Source organism: Melanerpes formicivorus, unplaced genomic scaffold (assembly GCF_026170545.1).
Source record: "Melanerpes formicivorus ecotype bairdi unplaced genomic scaffold, bMelFor1.0.p_v2 SCAF_33, whole genome shotgun sequence".
Taxonomy (NCBI): Eukaryota; Metazoa; Chordata; class Aves; order Piciformes; family Picidae; genus Melanerpes; species Melanerpes formicivorus.
The window spans coordinates 5,640,670-5,663,709 of record NW_027142385.1 but is presented as its reverse complement, the minus strand read 5'-3'; the positions used below and the strand labels follow the sequence as shown (position 1 = coordinate 5,663,709).

The 23,040-nt window shown below is 45.7% G+C and overlaps 1 protein-coding gene across 2 annotated transcripts in view; it reads right to left on the bottom strand.

Moving 5' to 3' along the window:
* Positions 1-6,562: 6,562 nt before the first annotated feature.
* The window catches only part of TTLL11 (tubulin tyrosine ligase like 11), a 59,275-nt gene continuing 42,797 nt past the window's right edge, over positions 6,563-23,040 (bottom strand). Inside the window, exons 7-9 of one of the 2 annotated variants that reach the window (XM_068155822.1) lie at positions 19,497-19,754; positions 16,331-16,437; positions 6,563-11,090 (exon numbers count right to left, since the gene is read on the bottom strand). In XM_068155822.1, coding sequence (XP_068011923.1) covers positions 10,801-11,090; positions 16,331-16,437; positions 19,497-19,754 — 655 coding nt within the window. In that variant the 3' untranslated portion in view covers positions 6,563-10,800. The remainder of the gene's footprint in view (positions 11,091-16,330; positions 16,438-19,496; positions 19,755-23,040) is intronic. The other variant, XM_068155823.1, reaches the window with a different exon arrangement.

Genomic DNA, 23,040 nt, shown 5'->3' with positions numbered 1-23,040 from the left:
AATTCAATATGATATGCTCGGGCATGCAAGGTAATAGGTTTCAGCTGAGTACCATGTGATACAATCTCCTCAATGGGAGGTTAAATGAGGCTGAGACAGAGACCAGATGGATTTATCCGGGTAGTGCTGCTGATTTTTTTTCTTTGGTGTGCTTAAGGTGAAGTGAAGGTAAGTAAGGCAGAAATAATGTGAGAGAAAGGCATGAGCTTGGCTGTGTGCAGCTGGGGCAGGTTAGCAGAAGGCTCTGGACTCCATCCTGCTAGAACAAATCAAGTGAGCAGGAGGATGCTCACAAGGCAGAGCTGACCGAAACAGTCAGACAAAAATTAATACTTCACCAATCTCACCTTAGGGAGGAACAACCACAGGGCAGAGGGAGACAGGTCAAGCCTAGCTGGCAGCTGGAGGCACCTAACTTCTGAGATTCCAGCAGGACTTAGGAGCCCAAATGCCATCTCTCACCTACCCAGGACCTCTGCAGCACATGAAGAAACTGAACCATGCCTATATCCAGGCACAGAGATGCTCTCCCTCTGTGGGGAAAGCTTCATAACCCTCACCAAGGCAAGGATGTTTCTCCCACTGCATTGAGGCCAGTGAAGCACTGTCACAGGTTGCCCAGAGAGGTGGTAGATTCCCCATTCCCAGAACCATTCCAGGTCAGGCAGGGGCTCTGAGCAACCTGCTCTAGTTGCAAATGTCCCTGATGACAGCAGGTGGTTGGACTAGGTGACCTTTGAAGGCCCCATACTACTCAAATCAGTGTGTGATTTTAAATTGCACAGGAGTTGCTGAAACATCACCCCTTGAAACTAAATGTCCCCCACAGCCAGCCAGGTCCTCCAGTTGTAGGGCAAGTCCCAGAGCAGCACTGCCTACAGAAGCCATATGGCCTGGGGTGAAGCACCCCAGCACACAGCCCATACAGGGACTTCTAGTAGTGTGAGAGACAGGGAGCCTGGACTACAGCCACCACATTTGGCCAGCCCACATCTTCTGACAGTTTTTGCTGCCCAGAGTGCTCTGTCCATGCAGACACTGTCCATATGGACCACAGGACTTGCCTCCAGCCCTCTAAGAGAGTCACCAGGGAAAAGAAGTATTTAGAGCAGCTCATAAAATCTGCAATCACTTCTCCCCCAGGTTTCAGCTCCCCATCATTCAAGCTGGTCATATGAATACTGAATCAAAATATGCTTTTTGCTTACTTTGCTAAAATTTTGTCTTAGAGATGCTGAGAAACAGACCAGCAGTCCTTGGATTTGTGGCTCTTTGGTTGAAAACTGCAAGCAGTGTCATCATAAAGCAGAAATTTCCCACAGGAGGTTTTTTTCCCTTACAATGCAGCTCTTCACAGCCCTTTGTTGTTAAAACCAAACACCAAGCTTGTCGTAAAGCTCTCAGACATTAGTCAGAAGCTCAGAGTAGAAAGGGAACCAGTGCTAGAGGTTATTTAATAAGGTTATTCAATTGCAGCCTGTGTCACTTCTTTGGCCTAAGAGCAGGGTCATTTGTTGTAACCCCCTGTGATCCAGGGATTAACCATGCTCCCCACAGAGCACACAGCTCTGGCAGAAAGGAACATGACTGTCTCCATCACACGGCCGCTGAGCTGAGCAGGCTGCTGACAGGAGAGGCAAGCTGATTCAAAGCAGAGTGGCAGTGCTCTGTGATACCCTTTTAACACTACACACTGATGCCAGTTCTCACATTTTTGTAAACAAGGGAAATGATAGTCCAGGTTAAATACAGCAGCTGAGGGCACCTAACAGACTGTTCCTCTCCTGGCCCTGGGAGGCTGCAGGGACCCAGCAGAGCAAGGAGGATGATGAGAATCGTAGAATTGTTTCAGTTGGAACAGCCCTCTGAGATCATTGAGTCCAGCCATCAACCTAACACCATCATGGCCACTGAACCATGTCCCAGAGTGCCACAGAGATGTGTTTTTCTAACACCTCCAGGGATGGTGACTCCACCGCCTCCCTGGGCAGCCTGTTCCAATGTCTGACCACCCTTCCAGTAAAGAAGTTTTGCCTAATATCCAATCTAAACCTCCCCTGGCACAGTGAGAGGCCATAAGACGACAAACACTGGCTGCATCCTGGGGCTATGCAGGAGGGAACGATGCTCTGGCACTCAAAACAAACCTGCTTTCCAACATTTTCTGCTCCAGGCTTCCAAAGCCAGAACGAAACTCCTCAATTCAGAGCTGAGCATTCAAGTAAGTGACCTCATTCCTGTGGGGGGGGGGGGGGGGGGGGGAAGAGAGAGGCAATTCTCTAAGAAAAAAGAGGTGGTGAGAGTTAGTGTAGATCACACAACAGCACCTTCATCAAAGAATTTTAATTGTCAGTGTTGATGGTAGCTCTTCCTCATCATTCGAGAGCAGATGCAAGATTGGACCAGGCTGGAAAAAGGTAGATGGCAATAAATAAAGTTTAATTTAAACTCCTTGAAATGTAGCTATGCTGGGCAACCACCAGCCCAGGATTGATGGGCCACATCTGGACGAGGCATTAATAGCTCCTGTGCAGCACCTGCATTCTCAGGAGTGCAATGTGCCCGCTGCCGGCGTGCGGAGGGGAGGACAATTACAGCGTGTGCCTGTGGCACAGAATTAATGCCACTGCTCCAGCAGGGACTGACAGAAAAATGAGGCTCCCAATGGGAGAGGGACTTGTAACAAAAAGAAATCTCAGCAGTGGGCTGAAGATGGAGATAGAGCCAGATCTGACACGGGAACAGTAAACATCTGGGCAAACCTGCTGCCACGCATTTCTGTGAGTGGGCTCAGTACACACATCCCCCAGGAACAGCAGAGCCAGAAGCTGTCTGAGGCTCAGAACAAGCTCATTTCTTCTCTGTAAACAGCCAGGATTCACAGTGTCTCCTACATGCACTAACCCCAGGATGCCTTTTTCCCTGGGGAACCCTAATGCAGTGAGATGGCTGATGCCACCCCCTTGCCTTTCATGCTGGCAAGTATTGTTGCTTTCAAGAAGACACAAGTGGGGAGCACTCATGGAGTGCTGCTGCTGCTATGTAAAGATCAAAACATGCTGCTGCTGTCCAGACTCATCCACCTAAGTGCCAGGTGTACACATCCAGCTCCCATCCCAGCTGGCAGCATTCCCATTTCCCCAGTGCCATGCTTCATGAGGTAGCACAGCAGGGGTGAGGAAGAGCCACCTCCTTCTGCATACTGGTCTGGCCTCCAGCACTCTCATACCTTGTGACCAAGTGCTGACAAGCCTATGCCACAGAGCAGAAATCAGTCAAGAGGATCTGGGAGCTCAGGTTCCAAACCCTTGCTGACACCAAAAACTGTTAAGCAGCAACTCTAATCAGCACTATCTAGCACAGAGCATAGGTCACAGGCTCAGCATCAGCCCAGGCCTGGAGATCATGTCTTTTCTTGCTATTATCATCTCCTTACAGGCAACTTTTCCTGTCATCCAGACAGATCTAAACAGCCCACTGACAGGAAAGGGTATCAGCAAAGTAAGCCTCTGAGACTGACAGGTCCCTCTCCAAGCAGTGTAGATGAGCTTCTAGATTGCTACAGTCACCTCAGGGACAAAAGATGGGTACAGAAGAGAGCTCTGGGCACAGTGAACTATTGCTAAATGTCTCAGCTGTGCTCTTTGTCTGCCTGGCTAGTGCTGAGGCATCCCACATCTCTGCATGCTCATTCTGCAGATGCTGGAAGCCTCTGCTGGTAAGGCAATGACTGGGAAGAAAAGGATGCTCTCTTTCCTCTTCCCTAAACTATGCACCAGATAAAAAGGGGAATAACTATCTCTCCTACACAAAAATAAGTTTGAAAGCAGAGACAGGTAACAAAACCAGCAATTGAGCAGCAGAACTGCTAGATGCTGGCACAAAGGCAGGTGACAGCACTCATTTTTTGGGGACAGGTTTCTAATTACTGAGCACACTTGAATGCTCGCTGCAGAATCTCTGTGTACTTGCAGGCAGAGGCACATTAGCAGTCATGCCAGTCAGCATCTCCAAAAAGAGGTGACAGCTTCATAAACAGAGTCATTACCCAAGAGAAGAGAGTGCTCAGCTTGTGAGTGGAATAGTTTGCTCTTGCTCAAGTGGGCAACAAGAAGCACACTGCAGCGTCCTGGGGAGGAACAGCTGGGTGCCCACAGAGGGAGTTGCACCTCTGCCTGAGCTGCTGCAGCTTGGCCCTGCACAAAGCCAAGGTGAGTTTGCCACTCTGGAGAAAGCCATCTAGGATCTTTTAATAGTTAAATCAGTAAGTGAATAGCACAACAGCAAAGCAAAACAGAGCATCAGGCTGAGCAGCTGGGGCCAGTGCTGGTGACTGGACAGACACACACTTTCTTTTTCTCAGTGACGAGGAGAAGTCCTTGTCCTGCAGCACAGCTGGGAGATACCATCTGGAGCACTGCATAGTTAACAATTCCAGTCTATGCAAAGAGACATTTTGGTCCCACCAGATCCATGACAGAAACATTAGTAGGAGAGAATAAAGCTGATGCTGATGAGCTGCACAGGACAGGGTACCTCTGGAGCCTCCTGGCCTGGCCAGCTTGCCTGCAGCTTGTTCCTGGCAGCAAACCAGCAGAACAGGCTGGCATGAGCTGCAGGTGAGCAAGGCAGAGGAATGGGCACAAGGCTTGTTTCTGACAGTGAGCTGGCAAAAGAGACCACAACTAAGCTACTGCTGGGATGGGAGGATGGGGCTGCAAATAAGCATGGCCAAAAGTGCAGAGAAGGCAGCTACTCCTGAATGCTTTGAAAGCAATGGCATTGAGTGCTGACTTCACTATGAGAGGATTTCACAGTCATTTTAGACTCACAGGTGATACAAAAGGTACCCATGCACAGACCTGTTTGTTTGCCACAGAAATCAGAACAGCCACAAAGCACTGGAGAGTGGCAGATGGAGCATATTCACTCACATCTCAAAAGGCTGCATCAGGTAGTGTAAAGTGAGCTGACTCCCAGCCACACACAGTCCAAGATATCTGGGTGCACTGCGGAGCAGAGGGGTGCAGAAGGAGCTGAGCTCCCAGATTCCCTGTCTGGGAGCTGGGCTGCTGTGGGGAGCTCCAAGTTCTTCAGACAAACCCTTCCTGCAAAGGAACCTTCCCCAAAACCAGCAACATAAGTGAGAACCATCAAGTTCAATAATCTAATTTCTTGGGGAGGGACACCAAACACCAAAGAAACACAACACCCCCAGGATCAAGAAAGGGAAGGTGAGAGAGTTCAGTGCTCCCCTCCATCATGACAATAAGGGAGGGAAAAGGAGGGAGATAAAAGCAGAGGTGAAGAAGCAGAAGTGCTGTGAGAACAAGAGTTTCAAGGAAAATAAATGAAGTAAAGTTCTTTGGTGAGAACATAAAGGGCAAGAGGGGAGCAGAAGTGAGAAGAAGAAAAAAATTACTTTTCTGAAGATCTGTTCATGTTCCACCAAAGATTGCTGCGTGTCTCAGCTTGCTGTGATCTGAGGACCTCCACAGTCCTCCTGCCTGCACTCCCACCATGCTGCTGGGGGAGCAACCATGACCCAGGTCTTTTTTCTCCTGACCTACATCAAGTCTCAGCAATATTTATAAATTGCTACTGAAATTTGGTCCATTTAATAGTAACTCAACTCCACCATCACCACCCTGACTCCAAGTGCTCTTGAAGGACTCACAACAGGGAGGTCCCACAGCTCATGCCACTGCACCGTCCCCTTCCCACAGGGTACAGAGCTGCCTGTTTTAGGAGGCTCTGATCAACCTCTGGGGGTGATGAAGATCAGCAGTGGAATAAAGCAAAATCCACACCAGATGTGCCAGTTATTTTAACCTGGTCTCCCTGTTGCACACTAAGGAGCCATGCAGCAGCCCCTCAGCACTCACCCAGCTGCTGATGGCGCAGAGCCCAGGGGGGCTCTGCACTCTGCTTCCTTCTCACCAACCATTAACAGCAGAAATTGTTATGAAAATGACCCATTTCACTCAGGGCTCAACAGTGACAAACCTATGTGAATGACAGTCCTCGCTGTCCCCGGCTCCAAGCCAGGCCTCCCCATTCCCCACCCCTCGGCCATTACTCACTGGCAGCTTCCCTGAGCAGGAAATGGCTGCCGGGAAGGTTCCGGAAGCACAGGGAGCCAGGCCCTGCTCCCCACGTGGCCAAGCCAGGCAGCTATGGCCATGGAGATTCCCATGTGTGGAGGTGCTCCAGAAAGCTCCTGGCAACTCCATCTGCTAGAGCTGGGCTTGACCAGGCAGTAATTCTTTAGGCATTTCTGCCCTGCAGAACCGAGAGGCAGCCTGCACGCCGGATGCCACCATGCCCATGGACATGGGCCTGAGAGCAGCAGGGTGGGCAGGCTGGAGGACCAGCACCCACCCAACAAAGCCACGGAGAGCAATCCTCTAACACCACAAAGGGAAAAGCTGGAACTGATGCATCAACTCAGCAAAGGCTGATGCATGGCAACACCTCGAAGAGACCCACAGGACAGATTCACCTTTGAAGCAGAGACACACACCCTGCAGAAGTGCTGGCACAGAAACATAGGAAGCTGAACTAATGGATTTGGCCAAGCTGACCACACCAGTTTATTAGGCAAGCTGAGAAGCAAAACCATGGAAACAGAGTGATGCATGATGGAAAATATTTGAGGGAAGAGGGTAATATAGAAGCAGACTGCCACTGTCCATCCTGATATCCTCTGAGAAGAACAGATAGAAAAGTACTACTGAAAAACCAACACCACCACCTCTCACGTCCTGCATCCCCCTTTACCTCAGGATTAACAGAGTATCAGTGCAGGCTAGCAAGGTAGGGCTTTGATGGCAACCATGAAAGTCAGTCTTGCTATAGTAAGCAAGGGCAGAGGCACCACGCAGGTAGGCCCCAGTCAGAAGTTACTCCTGTGGCTCTCACATCCAGCAGTACAGGAGGAATAACCTTCTTGCACTCCCAAAATCAGCACAGAAGCTCCAGCCCCTTCTAACTCAAGCACCGAGAGCATAAAGATATGAAACCACACCATTGACTGACCTGCACAAGGCTCCAGCAGAAGGACTAGATTCCTCTTCATCAAAAGGGTTTCCAAACTGCCATTACCCCTCTGAGAGAATGTTCTGGCCTCCTGATTATGGGCTGAACCAAAGAGTAATATGACCAGGGGCTAATGCTGGTAAATAGGAATCACCTGCACAGCATGAGGGTGAAAACACCAGCTGAGAAGACTAATTCTGAAGGAGGTATAACTGGTTTCACCTGAACATTAGCTGTGTAATTACCTGAGTACCTCCCCTTCCAGCTGTGTTTCAGAAGAGAGTAGCTAGATGTGGCAAGTGATTTGCTTAGTGCACCTTAAATGTTCCCAAAACACATGGCTGTAACAGGGTGAGATTGCCATGAAGTGTCAAGGGCTCAAACCAGATCTAGAAGACAATTTTCAGGTGACTTAAGCTGCAGAGAAAGAACTCAAAATTTCACAAGCAGTCACCAAGCCTGGGCTAGATGCAAACCTGCAATGAAAGGGGGAAGTCTGGCTTGAAATTCTCAACTCGCTCATCTCACATCTTCCTTAGCTGCTGGAAGGGTTCTATTCTGATTTACACTCATTGAGGAATCCCAGAGCAGTGTGTCTGGTAAGGAGAAAGATGTCACTGGTGTGCAATGCTCATCTGCTGTATGTAGTCATGGAATGGTGCTGTGTTATCCTCCAAAAAGTATATACAGAAAAGCACTACTGAAAACCCAGCACTCAACCACCTCTTGTGTTCTGCATCTTTTGCTAGGAAGGCCTTCCAGTATCTGAAGGGGGCCTACAGGAAGGCTGGGGAAGGACTTCTCAGGATCTCAGGTAGTGATAGGACTAGGGGGAATGGAATGAAGCTGGAGGTGGGGAGATTCAGGCTGGAGGTGAGGAGGAGGTTCTTCACCATGAGAGTGGTGAAGCCCTGGAATGGGTTGTCCAGGGAGGTGGTCGAGTCCCCATCCCTGGAGGTGTTTAAGAGCAGGCTGGATGAGGCTCTGGCCAGGCTGATCTAGTGTGGGGTGTCCCTGCCCATGGCAGGGGGGTTGGAACTAGCTGATCCTTGTGGTCCCTTCCAACCCTGAATGATACTATGATACTATGATAGATTAACAGATTATCAGTGCATTAGCATTCATGTCCTGGATAAAGTGTCTTGGTAATTTTTGTGTCTGTGTGTACAGGCAGGTAACTTAAAGGCAATGTGAAATTGCTTTGGATGGTAAATAATACGCAGGAGAAATTGCATTAGATGGCAGAGAAAAGAAATGTGACTTTGTCATTAAGTCTCTAAAGTACACTTCTGGCTTAGCTCCCTCCTCCCCCTGAGAATAATATTGCATTCAATTTTCCAATTACATAAATAAATGAACACTGGATTACTAGAGGCAGATAATTGAGTATTTTGACTTTTCTACAAGGGACCCTTCACATTTGAAGTGGGATATAAACATGGCATACTGCACCAACCTGTGTGTGCACAGGTTATAGCAATCTGAATTACATTCAGGGAACAGAAAGATCTCCAAACCAGAGAGAGATCTTAGCAGTGTTCATTCTATACAGTAGTTAATTTATTCCACTGTTATCAGGGTAACTTACACAATAGGCATACCTGGGTATTTCAGGCTGTATATTGCACTGCTTGAAAGCTGTAAGGAAAGGCGTTTGCAGTTGTAGCATTTTGAATCCAACTCCTCTGTAACTCTCTCTTTCCAGGACATCAATCACGAGATGAGAGAAACTGTAAGCTATTTTCTGGTAACACACTGCCAATCGCAAGACAAATGTCAGATGTCACAAAAGGAGAAGTAACCATTTTTCAACCTGTGAATGTCTTCAAATATGTTGCAGTGAAAGTGTGAAAAAAATGACCCTTTCAGCTTCATTTGTTCTGACAGATGCCAGACCTTGGAGTCTGGCATTTTATCTTCATCCTGCAATAATCTTTATGAAATTTAAACAAGGCTGAGGGCAGTGGCATTAGTCTACAATTGTCCTCATGTACAATACATAAAATTTCAAACAGCCTGGTCATTGAACTGAAAAAGATCATCACTACTACTTATTGGTGGTACAGGAAAAAAAACCACAGGGAAGAAGGGATGCCCACATCTGGTACAGACACATGCTAGGGGTGAGTTTCTGGTGGGCTCAGCTCAAGTCTACATTGTATTGCCATGCTGCCACTTAGGAAGAAGGAATGCTGCTGGAAAATGACCTCAGCAAAGTAACCAAACTTTTCCTGAAGTAAAACCTCACTCAGTGCTGGCTGTGCATGAAGTCCAGAACACTAAATGGGTGGACTCTCTCCACACTGACAGTGCTTCCAAGGCCACAGCTCTGATCACCAGCCAGTAGGGCATTTTGACATGGAACTCAGGGAACTTTCTCCAATCCAAAGCAAAAACGCCCAGATGCCATCAGTCTTACAGCTCTGCCATGTCTGACAGTATGAAGAATATCAGAACATAAGACTCATTAACATTAAAGAATAGAACAAAGGAGGCAAAATCAAACTTGGCTCTAGACATACATTATTGTAATAAAACATGAGAGCAAAAAGAATTTGACTGAACAGCCCCTTGAAGTTTCAAGTTATTCCTGCCCTTTCAGCCATGCTGTGTTTAGCCCTCCCAGAGTGTGATTATGGAAATCAGGGTTCATTTCTTGAAAAATAAGAGCACTCTGTACAACTCCAGCAGTACAGCTCAGCATTCCTGACAAAATATCCTGTTAAATAATATAGATTTAACTTGTACAGTGTTATACCATTATTTAAGGGGGGGGGGGAAGAACAATATGTGCAAAGACAAAAAAAACCCTGCTCTAGATGGTACTGCAGGTCCAAAGAGGGTAACAAACACGCAAAAGGCAAAAAAATAAGCAAACCTAGAATGGAATTAGTTCACCCTAAAGTTAGCAACAGGATTGTTTTCACTGGAATTTAATGCAACTCATTTCTTTACACCATACAGCGTTTGCAGAAGCAGTGCTTTAGTACCTGAAGACAAACCCACCACTTGATTCACCAAATTTGACTTCATGAAGTCATTTTGTCCTGTGAGCAAGTATGAGCTTAGTGGTTCTCTGGATGCAAAAGGATAAACAGCTTTAGCTTTCCTCTAAAAAATTAACAGTACTTGTCATGGCAAAGATGTGTACAAAGAAGTAGAAGCCAAAATGTGAGTTCAGTGCTTTAAGACTGCCTTTAAAAAATAAGTACATAGACAATGACCAAATCTGTACTGATTCCAACACGTACAGTCCAAGCCACCCAAAGAGGGTCAAAGCCTGAAGTCTGACCACAAACATAATCCCAGGTCTCAGTTTTCTGGAGTCCACAGCTGGTATTCGAGCCTGCAGCTCCTTCCTTGGTTTCCATGATACGTCCAGTGCATACAAAACAACAAAATTCCCTTGATTTGAGTGTGCATCTCCATCAGCACAACCAATCCCATGATGCTGGTTATCATCCCACTCTATTTTGGTCCTGGTCTTCATAGGTGGTTTTCTATCCACTGGGGATGAAAGCACAGTTTGTCACAGGAGGTGTACTGCAGGTCCAACACAGAGGTAAATAAATAGCCATTGCCAGGATCATTACCAGAGAATGGGAGCGTGCAGGAGACTTTTGGAAGAGCACGAACTCAATAAAGCTGAAATAAATAATTGGGACTTTGAGGGGAAGGGATTCAAGAGTCTGTCTCTCCTCCTGCAGCACACCTACACACCTGGAGATGAACTCTCAGTTCTGCCCTGGTGAGTTAGCACCGTTAATAGCGATGACTTCTGTAATCTGCTAATTTACTGGCCGTGGCCATGCGATTCAGGAGGGGTGCATGAGCAGCTGGTGTGAGGTGAAGTCCCTCTGTCTGACAAGGAACTACTGCTCTTCGGTGCTCCACGACCCCACGGCCACAGCCCAGGCGCTTCTCATCCAGGGCTGCCAGGTGATACTCACAAAGGTCGATCAGCGATGCCACTTGCTCGTGAAGTGGGAGAGACTTGAATTTTTTCTGAGCCAGGCAGAAGAAAGCTTCCACGAAGGCTTGCAAACACATTCCTGCAAGGAAAAGGTACTTAGAGGAGATTCATAGCACAGTGCTCACTGGCAAATTACATTCTTGAAGCACAAAGCTCTCTCTTGGTTCTTTTGGCAGCAAGGCCAAACGTGTGTGTGCTAAGTGGGGACACAGACACCCATGTTAGTTAACATCTTTTAATTCCAACAGCAGCCATCTAGGTTACTCACAAGAGAAGAAATTATCTGTCCTTCAAACACCAAATGACAAGGTTTTATTTGTGTGTAGCACACAGGAACTCATTTAGTGTCTCAGTACAGGGCAAGCTCAGGCTGGGTCGTACTCTTTGTCACTGAGGCTATTTCTGGTTTTGCAGAGATCAGCCTGGCCAGCAGCCTGGCATCCAGAGGCAAACTGGTACAGCAACAACTGACTGTAAAATATGGTACCATTAAATTGATGGAATACTAGCCTTGATTTCTGCTGCCTCAAATATCAAATTGAAACCAAATCAGACACACAGTAATATACTGAGCTCCCAGGAAAACATCAACCTGGAGAGAAAAACAAGTTTATCAGCACCTGAACTGGGTCACTTAAACCTTGCATTTTCAGAGATGGACCTACAACACAAGTTCAAATGTAGAACCACTGAAACAGTGTGTCATTTCAGTCTGTGGCACTGCAAAGGTAACCCCATTACCAAGCATCACCTCCTAGCAGAAGTCAGTTTATTTGAAGTGCTGCTTTCCTTCTGCACTAGGTATGAACCCTGAGCCCTCCTTTTGGAGGTGAAGAGGCCATTTTTTCTCCACCAAATCCAGTAACTCCACAATTGTAGTCTGTAGTAACTCTACAATTGTAGACTTGATAATCTTAAAGGTCTCTACCAACCAAAACAATTCTATGATCCTATTCTATTCTACAAATGAAAAAATAGCTGAAGTGTGTATATGCACTGCCAAAAATGTTCTCTGCTATAATAAAAGCAGTCCCCTGAACAAAAGTCCCCTGCAGAAGCCACACACTGCAGCACAGACTCTTCAGGTATTGTTTGATCACACCTTACTAATAACACATTATCACAGCCAACAGAAAGAGGGGCTGCATATTAACACTAATTATTGTATTTAAAACTAATTATTCTATTTAAAACCTTGCAGTAATACCTATTTTAATTCTTAATTAAGAAGCCAGGCCACAATTGGCTTTGCAGAATGCCAGCAACAAGGAACAGTTGTAGCTGCTTTGTGCTTTAACTGGCTCTCCCAGTTTGAACACATACTTAAGAAGATTATTTTGGGATGAGATATTGAAAGGTTTGGGGTTTTTCACTTTATTGATGCTGCAGGAAAGGCACCTTTTCAAAATATTACAATTACATTCCCAAGTATAATTTCTCTCAACTAGGGCTGCAGCTGGGTCGCTTAGGATCTTGGCTGTAAAGTAGCTTGCAAAGGAGTTGTTGAGTTATCTGAAAGCAGCAGCTGCCAGCTCAGTAAATTGTTTTATCAGTCACGGTGAGCTGCAGGCAGGGAAAGCACCTTCGGTGGCATACACACTTCCTCCCCCATAAGTGACACTCATGTGAAGCATTTAATGAAAAAAAGTTAGAGGCTGCTGGTTTACAGCAGCAGCAACAGTGGCTTGTGTTGGATACTGCTGGAGGTGGGCCAAATGCAAAGCAATCAGCAATGGTTGAGTGTGTTGTGTTTTAACAGCTAGAAAACATCTGGTTCACCAAGACTGTCAACAAATCTCTTCAGTTGTGAAAAACCTGAAGGTTCCCTTGCACTTCTATTATTTCTTCTAGTGATAGTCTATCAGCTACCCACACAAATGACTTACACCCACACTGAGTGCTAAATGCAAATACTCAAGTTTCACCTAGCTGTGAATCAAAGATGACTGACTCTAACTTACCTAAAGTCCTACAGAAGTTCATGCATAATAAACCACACTATCTCCTCTGCACTACACCCTCATTTTCTCCTTCCTAATCTTAGGTCTGGATTTATGCTTTCCATTAGCCATGTGAACAGCCTATTTTACTTATTCTCCTTTTGCCTTATCTGACTTCATAAACAGACTCTCCAGGATATTATTTGATATCTATGTTCAGGCAAGACAAAATAATGCTGCTTTATTTTATACAAGTATCAGCTCCATTCACATTTCTGAAGCATGTTCAAAGATTCAAAAAAGGTTGGATAAAAAATAATTTGACTGCTGCCATACCTGGCCACACTCTCAAGTTTTTATGTGCATCACTGATTCTCCATGTTGATGTAGGAGGGAAGTATGGATGTATCATAGTATCATAGTATCAGTCAGGGTTGGAAGGGACCACAAGGATCATCTAGTTCCAACCCCCCTGCCATGGGCAGGGACACCCCACACTAGATCAGGCTGGCCAGAGCCTCATCCAGCCTGGTCTTAGACACCTCCAGGGCCGGGGCCTCAACCACCTCCCTGGACAACCCATTCCAGGGCTTCACCACTCTCATGGTGAAGAACCTCCTCCTCACATCCAGCCTGAATCTCCCCGCCTCCAGTTTCATCCCATTCCCCCCAGTCCTATCACTACCTGAGATCCTGAGCAGTCCTTCCCCAGCCTTCCTGTAGGCCCCCTTCAGATACTGGAAGGCCACAATGAGGTCACCTCGGAGCCTTCTCTTCTCCAGACTGAACAGCCCCAACTCCTTCAGTCTGTCCTCATAGAAGAGGTGCTCCAGCCCTCTGATCATCCTTGTGGCCCTTCTCTGGACACCTTCCAGCACCTCCACATCCTTCTTGTAATAGGGGCTCCAGAACTGGACACAGTACTCCAGGTGGGGTCTCACCACGGCTGAGTAGAGGGGGAGGATCACCTCCCTTGCCCTGCTGGCCACACTTCTCCTGATGCAGCCCAGGATCTGATTGGCTTTGCGGGCTGCAAGTGCACACTGAGAGCTCATGTTGAGCTTTTTGTCCACCAGCACCCCCAAGTCTCTCTCCTCAGGGCTGCTTTCCAGCCAGTCACTGCCCAGCCTGGATTTGTGCCTGGGATTGCCTCGACCCAGATGCAGGACCCTGCACTTGCTCTTATTGAACTTCATGAGGTTGGCTTGTGCCCACCTCTCCAGCCTGTCAAGGTCCCTCTGGATGGATCCCTTCCCTCCAGCTGTCTGCTGCACCACACAGCTTGGTGTCATCAGCAAACTTGCTGGGGGTGCACTCAATGCCACTGTCCATGTCACTGACAAAGATGTTGAATAAGACAGGTCCCAGGACTGATCCCTGAGGGACTCCGCTTGTCCCTGGCCTCCACTGGGACATGGAGCCATTGCCAGCCACTCTTTGGGTGCGATCAAGCCAGTTCCTTATCCATCTAGTGGTCATCCATCACACCCATGTGTCACCCGTTTGGAGACCAGGATGTGGTGCGGGACAGTGTCGAAGGCTTTGCTCAGGTCCAGGTAAACAACACCAGTTGCTCTCCCCTCATCTATTAATTTTGTCATGTGTTTCAGGGGGGTGGGAAAACAAAAATGCTCATCTCCTTGGAGATTATTGATCCTTTTGCTAATTCAGCATTTACTAAAAAGTTGCAGGAGTACATAAATTGATGCCCATGTTCAGCTTCTCATAGAAAAATACATTTGGAACCAATATTTGGGAAGATGCTCTCTTCACTTGCAGCTCTGTGACCAGCACGCTGGTTTATACAAGCAGCATCAAGGTGGATTTCTTTATCCCACGACAACTTAAATGGAATCTTAATTATCCTCCTCAATGGCCACAAGGAGTAGTAGCATAAAACCTTCCAGAATCTTCCAGCTGCTGTTTCCCTGCTCAAAAGCTGGTGCCCAGAACATCTGAGTTTTTTGCTGAGGTTGGAATATTAGCACAACTGAAATTATTCAACAAAAGCTATGGAAATGTTGCCAAATTTATGGACTCAGTTTCATACAGAAAGTTAATAGCAACTTTAGAAATTAAGTTATACACTAAATGGTGTAATTTAGGCCATTAATATAACGAGAAAATAATCTCTGAACTCTGCTGGTGGATAGATTACTGGCTCAGATCTAAAAATGTGGCCAAAGCAGATGGGGAGGCAATTCACTGCTGAAAGCTAGGTTGGCTGTTTGACCTAGCTCTTACATGAACAAAAAATTAACAGCAAGGGGTGTTTGTAGCAAAACCTACAAAAAGCACTAAGCTGATTTGATGGCTGAACACTGGGCAGGATTGTGCTGAAAGCAAATGTCCTTCTCTCACTCCTCACACAGACAATGACAATGAAAAAGTGAGGGGGGTTAGGAGGGACTCTTTGGAAAAGGAAAAGCAATATAGGATTGGGCCTTTTTTTGTCCCCTAAGTAACCTTTTCACAGTATCACAGTATAACTAAGGTTGGAAGAGACCTCAAGGATCATCAAGTCCAACCTAGCAGGTCAAGCAGAGCCTATCCCCTGTCACTTAACAGCTGTGTCAGGAAGCAGTCCTCCATTCACTCTAGGAATCTTCTGGACTGCCTCCTCTCTGCTGAATTAAGTTCCCAGCAGATATCTGGCAGGTTGAAGTCACCAACAAGGACAAGATCTGATGATCTTGAGACAGCCTCTAGTTGTTTGTAGAATAATTCATCAGCCTCCTCAGCCTGGTTGGGTGGTCTGTAACAGGCTCCAACTAGGACGTCAGATTTGTTAGGCTGCCCTCTGATTTTAACCCACAGGCTCTCAAGTCCCTCATCTTCCACCTCAAGTTCTGTGGCAGAAAGTGACTCCCTAATATACAGAGCCACTTCTCCTCTTCTCCCTTGCCTGTCTCTCCTAAACAGCCTTTTGGGGGACTACAAATCACAAAGTGATGTTAAGCATATTTATTTCTAGCTCCTGTATAACTTTTGGTTGGGCTGGGTTTGGCTGGACTGGGCAAGCTGGACATGCCTCCTTACTCTGTAACAAAATTCAGTGTTCCACTGGGAATGCTTCTAAATGCTTCTCTGCAAACAGCCACAAGTCTTACAAATGCCAAATTACACTGAAAGGGTAAAATGGGGCTCACAGAAGACTTGTTCCAATAAATAGACTGAAAACTAAGAATGATCTGTTCCGTAGATAAAGGGAAACTGCCAGAGAACTAACCTAAAGAACTTGCTGTAAACGTAATACCTCAGCTGTACATGCCTTGTTCTCATCTTTTTTAACTGAGTGAGGTGTGCTTGAGCTACCAAAGTTGCAAAAAACCCTCAAAATCCCCAGCTTTCATAGTCTTTAAATACAAACCAGTGTTACCTGATTCTTTGTGGTCAATTGCCATGCTGTTCCACCTTCTTGTGATATCAATGTATAAGATATCTACAGAAGCCATTGAAAAATTGCTGTTACTCAGTTTGCAGTTTCTGTTAAAACCAGACAAAACAAGGAAGAGATTCTGATTACATCCAAACTTCAGAGTGAGGAAAAACTCTGTAAGGGCAACCAGGAGAACAATGGGAGAAACATTTACCAATGTCATATGTACACAGCCACTCTAAGATGTTTGGTCTAATAAAGCACATACAGCAGGTAGCAAACAAACCGGTGTTCAGCAATGTTCTGATCTGGAATGGTAAAGGCCTTGAATTTTTCATGTGCAGAACATCTCCTGTCTGCACCCAGTTCTGCTGGCTGTTCAGGTCACGTTGGCATTGCTTCTGCCAGCCCTCTGCCAGCAGTGGCTCTGGGCATGAGAAATAGCCCGGCTAGAGGCATGACCCTAAATCCAATTTGCACATGCAAGCTCATGGCAATCTCCAGCCACAAAGAGGCAGCAGGTCAGATTGCAGATTAACAGGTTTGGTTTGGATTTGCAACAAAGCAGGGGAAAAAAAACAACCCCAAACCGACAAACCAAACCCTGACTCTTTTAATTAAAAATATGATTTGGCCATTATATCCAGCTTTCTCCCAGGCTATTGCTAGTTCTCTTTCTGAGGCTGTAAGAGAATGGAATTAATTGGTACACTGTGGAACCCAGCAGACATCTGCACGGGCTAACTACACATGAGGCAGAGCTTGCACAGAGAAATACTTTTATTTACTGGCTGTTTGAAAAGGGTTGGAGGAAAGCTTTCAGGCACAGAATTACTTCTTCATGTCTGAACACTGAACAGATTTACCCTCTGAGTTACACTGCCTGGAAAACTGCAGCATCTCTGGAAGCATCTCAGGCTTTTGGTGACAAGCACACGTAGCAGATGTGACACTTGTGTGGCCTGAGCCTGCAGTGTAGCTCTGATCGATATGTGAGAATTAGCCATCGGTCCAGGATTTCCAGATGTCTGGCAGCCTGGCTGGAACTAGTGCACATGCCAAAGAGCTGGCCAAAACTTCTAGCCAGAAAAGGGGAAAACCAAACAAAACCAACCCAGATAATTCAAAAGAATCTTGCTCTTTAGCAGCCTAAGCAGAGCTCCCTTGAAACAGAGAGTTGAGGTCTGGCCTAGATAGTCTCCAAAAAAACTCCTAGGCAGCATCCAAACAAGAGCTGCAGCCATGTTCAGCATTCCTCTTTTAGTTACTTTTCAGAATGAAGAAACAATTGAAGAGGAACAGATTTTGATTAGCTAAAATTTGAGTGGATGGTGCCTCCAACCACTTGTCCACACAGAGTCACACCTGTGTGCTGTTTTAGTCTTGAAAAGTGACACTGCACCCATCTCAGGAACAGGACCTTGTTTCTGGAATGAGCAGTAACGACAGCATTTCAGGAATGGGCCGTGTAGTTGGCAGAGAGCCTCTGGGGGTGGAAAAAAAAAGTGATAACCAAACCAAACTGTTTGCCAATATTAAAAAGTTTAATTTCAGATGCATTAGGAAACTGCAAACACTATTTCACTGAGCTATGGCAGTTTGTTTTCGTATTCTTAAAAGAAAATCTTGCTTTATTCTGTGTTCCTCTGACTAGTGCCAAATTAAGGCTGGACTAGACAATAGAAAACACAGAACTGGAAGCAATCCTGTACTGCTCTGTGGATAGAGCAGATGCCTTCAGTCATTTTCTATGTATTGTAATTTGTACAAATCAAATTGTTTATATTCATTCCTGAATGCTAAGTGCATCTGCATAGAAACAGGATCTGTATTTTAAGAGTACATCTGCTGCTGCTGCTTATTTCTTTTGTCATTGTCAATGAAAGACAGAAAATGAGATATTTGTACCACGACTAGAACAGATATATCCATTAAAAAACAATGGGGGAAAAAAACCCCTCACAAATGAAAAGTATGGGACAAAATAAATTGAGTTCCTTGCCATCACAAGTTGCAATTTCACAATGCAAATCCTCAGTGCACAACACATCAGCAGCTGGCATTTGGAAACCCTTCCCCAGGGCCTGGGGTGGATGGCAATGCCCCACAGCCAGCAGAACCAGGTCGAGTCAGTCGGTTTCGGTTGTCATAGTATCATAGTATCAGTCAGGGTTGGAAGGGACTACAAGGATCATCTAGTTCCAACCCACCTGCCGTGGGCAGGGACAGCCCACACTAGACCAGCCTGGCCAGAGCCTCATCCAGCCTGGGCTTAAACACCTCCAGGGACAGGGCCCCAACCACCTCCCCGGACAACCCATTCCAGGGCTTCACCACTTTCATGGTGAAGAACCTTCTCACATCCAGCCTGAATCTCCCCACCTCCAGCCTCATTCCATTCCCCCTAGTCCTATCACTACCTGAGATCCTGAGAAGTCCTTCCCCAGCCTTCCTGTAGGCCCCCTTCAGATACTGGAAGGCCACAATGAGGTCACCTCGGAGCCTTCTCTTCTCCAGACTGAACAGCCCCAAACAATGGCATTTCTAAGATTTACTAGCAACATGACATGTTGAGTAAGACTGTAAATAGTATCTCCCAAAATATCACTGACCTGCTGTGGTATAAAGACCTAGGTTCCTACTAGACACAGTTTCATAGGTGAGGTATTTTGGGAGCTTGGAATGATAAAAATTATTCATTTTATTTACAAATATGCAATGGTTCAAGGAAAACTACAGAGAGAAGTTTCTTTAGAAGGCATTACTAAACCTACAGGCTGAAAGTGCCTCACTGTTAGGGGCTGCTTTTCACAGAAAAACAGAATGTTAGGGGTTGGAAAGGACTGCCAGAGGTCATTGAGTCCAACTCCCCTGCCAGAGCAGGATCACCTAGGGCAGGCCACACAGGAACACAGCCAGGTGGGGTTTGAAAGTCTCCAGGGAAGGAGGCTCCACAGCCTCCCTGGGCAAGCCAGCTCCACTGCTCTGGCACCCTCACTGTAAAGAAGTGTCTCCTCATGCTGAGGACACAGTATTCCACAGAATACTTTTAAACCATAGAACCCAAGATAAGCACAAGGACAGCAGTGCTACCCCACAGATCAGGAGTTTCCAAGTTGCTGACTATGCTTTAAACAACTCCTAAAGAAACCTTCACCTCACTGACCTTATGAACGTTCGGAAACCTGTTGGCCCCAACTTTGTCGTCCCTTTTACACCAAGAAATCGGATGAAGAGTGCAGCCACTCTGTCCACCAGTCGCAGGTAGTTAAACTGCTTGGCATACTTGGGAAACACTTGCTTGAGACACAGGGAGGGGAGACCAGCCTCTGGGCTTCTGCCACCATCGTTCTCTGCTTGGTTGGCCGGACAGGCGTCCAACAGCTCTTCCTTTGCTTCTGACGCATGCTCCAAAGTCTGACACCTGCAGCACATAAGATAATGGTATCATACATTAACCTTTCTCTTGCAAGATGCAATATGCTGTCTTTCTGAGGGTGTGTTTTATTTATAAAAGATTGTTTTCTCCATGTAGATCCATTGTGATGCTGTAGAACATCCATACTCCTTTCAAAAGGCCTTTACAGCCCCACAAAAGGTGAGAGGCCAACTTCTTCCCCATCAACGAGGAGACATCAGACAGAAGCTGCACACTGATGTTATCAGCATGGAACAAATGGAGGTAACCCAAGTTTCATGGAATATTTAAAGGCAAATACTTAGAGATTGGAATTATCTAATGATATTTAAACATATCTTCCAACAATGATTAAGGAGCTTTTACCTTCCCTGTAAGTAAGGCACAAAAAGTACAGCGAGATCAATTTGCCAAGAAGAAATTCTAGCAATATATTCTGAAGCCATACAGTTCACAGTAAATGCATACTGGCACTACTCAGAAGACAATTTCTGGGCAATCCCATTATTTTTTTTTTCTTCCAATCCTCTGTGCACACTGTCAAAATACATTATTTCATCTTCATTGTTGTTGCCAAACTCCCTGAATAAAGCTGATCGAGATAATGATGTTCCAAAACAAATGCGACGTGTTTATGCAGCATGACAGATTTGTATTTTTTTTCTCTGTTTGACATATCTAGATAAAAATTAACAATTGCTATTCTCCTAAGTTTAGAAAGTCTGCAGGCTGATGGCAATTATATGGCACCCACTAAGCATATGCAGGTTTTCATTTTCTTTCCAGTCGTTTTCCTAAGTACCTATCATCAAAAATAATTTACACTAGGCACTAAAAAAAATTAGTGCTTTTACTCCATTGATCTTTTGTGCTCCTGAGCAGATTTAGTACCCTTCAGAAAGTTCTGTTCCAGCTTAGGATAACAATCAACATGCTTATTATTCACCCACAGCACTGTAAAAGTTATTAAGTCAAATCTACTGTAAATCTGTACCTTCCGACTTGGGTTGCAAAAGGCAGCAATTTCCTTAGCCCTCTTGCAGCCATCCTGCAGTCATTCATCCATAATGAATTTGTATTCTCCTTTCTACTCAATCTCCCTGAAAGACATTAATCCATTGCCACACTGTGTCCCCTTTTAGTATAGAATACTTCAAGGTAATACTTTTAACTTCTAGCAAGAGGTATGCTGGAAATAAATGCATGGTAACTGTGAGACAAAGGGCTCTCACTGCTTTAAAGAAGTAAGAACCACCAAACCCCAGTTTTCATTGGTATGAATGAAACAGCAGAATCCCATTTCTAAAGACATTTTTGGGGCCAGGTTTACAACATTGCTCAAATTTGGGCTCTGGATTCATTCACACCTCCATATGTTACCTTCAAATGGCAGCAGCTCACCATAGACTCACAGAATCAATAAGCTCGGAAATGACCTCAAAGATCATCAAGTCCAACCTGTCACCCAACACCTCATGACTACTAAACCATGACATCAAGTGCCATCTTGAACACCTCCAGGGTTGGTGACTCCATCACCTCCCTGGGGAGCACATTCCAATGACTAACAACTCTCTCTGTGAAGAACTTTCTCCTCACCTTGAGCCTAAACTTCCCCTGGCACAGCTTGAGACTGTGTTCTCTTGTTGTGGTGTTGGTTGCCTGGGAGAAGAGACCAACTCCCTCCTGGCTACAACCACCCTTCAGGTAGTTGTAGACAGCAATAAAGTCTCCCCTGAGCCTTCTCTTCTCCAGACTAAACAATCCCAGCTCCCTCAGCCTCTCCTTGTAGGGCTTGCAGCTCTCACCAGCCTCGTTGCCCTTCTCTGGACACATTCAAGTGTCTCAATGTCCTTCTTAAATTGAGGGGCCCAGAACTAGACACAGTACTCTAGGTGTGGCCTAACCAGTGCCGAGTACAGGGGCACAATGACTTCCCTGCTCCTGTTGGCCATACTATTCTTGATGCCATCCATGGCAGCAGCTGCCCAAACTGTAACCACAGATGCAACTGCTCAGTGCAGGCTGGAAGCCTCTCCCTGCACCAAATGTCAGCTCTGGGTTCATTTGGATGAACTTTGAACGTCTGCAGACATTGCAACAACTCTTTGTAGAACGCATCAATGTTCAGCCTCTTCAGGTGTTTCCACACATGTACCTGCCAAGCCAGAGCTGCTTGGATGGGGCTGTCATGCTGTGACCACAAATCATCTTCTAAGACTACCATTAGAAAGTTAAAATAGCAGTACTTCTTTGGTATCCACACTTGGGGAGTCACTGATGTTGAACATCTATAAATGTGATCACTTTGGGGATAAAAATCTCTGAGAATTGTTTAAAGTACAAATTTTTTAGAGTGTTTTTCTTCACTCAAATAGTAAAGTAGAAACATGATGTTATTTTTGTCATTGGTGAAGTAAAGCTTTAAGCAATGGATTATTATTTCTGTTCTCTTCATGTGAGATTGGGGTGGCTTCACTGCCATCACAGAGTCATAGAATCACAGGATGGATTAGGTTGGAAAGGATTTGACAGATTATGTACTCCAACCTCTCCACCATGGGCAGGGACACCTCTCAACTAGACTCAGCTATTCAAGGCCTCACCCAACCTGGCCTTGAACATCCTCAGGGAAGAGGCATCCACAGCCTATTCCAGAGTCTCACCATCCTCATACTGAAGACCTTCTTCCTAAGATCCAGTCTAAACCTACTCTGCCTCAGCTTAAAACCATTCCCCCTTGTCCTATCTCTAGACACTCATGCAAATTCCCTCTCCAGCCTTCCTGCAGGTTCCCTTCAAGTACTGGAAGGCTGCTGCAAGATTCCCCCAGAGTCTTCTCTCATCGAGTACCCTCTGGCTGCCAAAAGAGCGAGTGTGTACAGCCAAGAAACAAGAAGCATGGAGGCTTCTATTTTTAATCTTTAATAGCCTCTTCATTAATTTAAAAATTCCAATCTTCAGCCAGTTGAACCAGACTTTGACCAAATGTGAGCCCTTGTACTCAGTAGGAGAGAAGGTTGTGTGGTTCCCAACATAACTCTCATTTTAATGATGCCTGGAAGCCTTCAACCCTTTCCCACTCTAAATTCAAGAGTGGTTTGGATTGTACATTATTCATTCATCATTAATGTTGTCAGTTAAAAAAAATATAAAGCTTTACTTTAAAAGATGCATGCAGAGCTGAGGAAATTTCATTAGATTTCAGTTTTTTACAGAAAAACTGTTAAAGGGATCAGCTTCAGAGGAATTAATTATAGCTCCAGTACTCTTTGGTGCCTGTGCTGAGGCT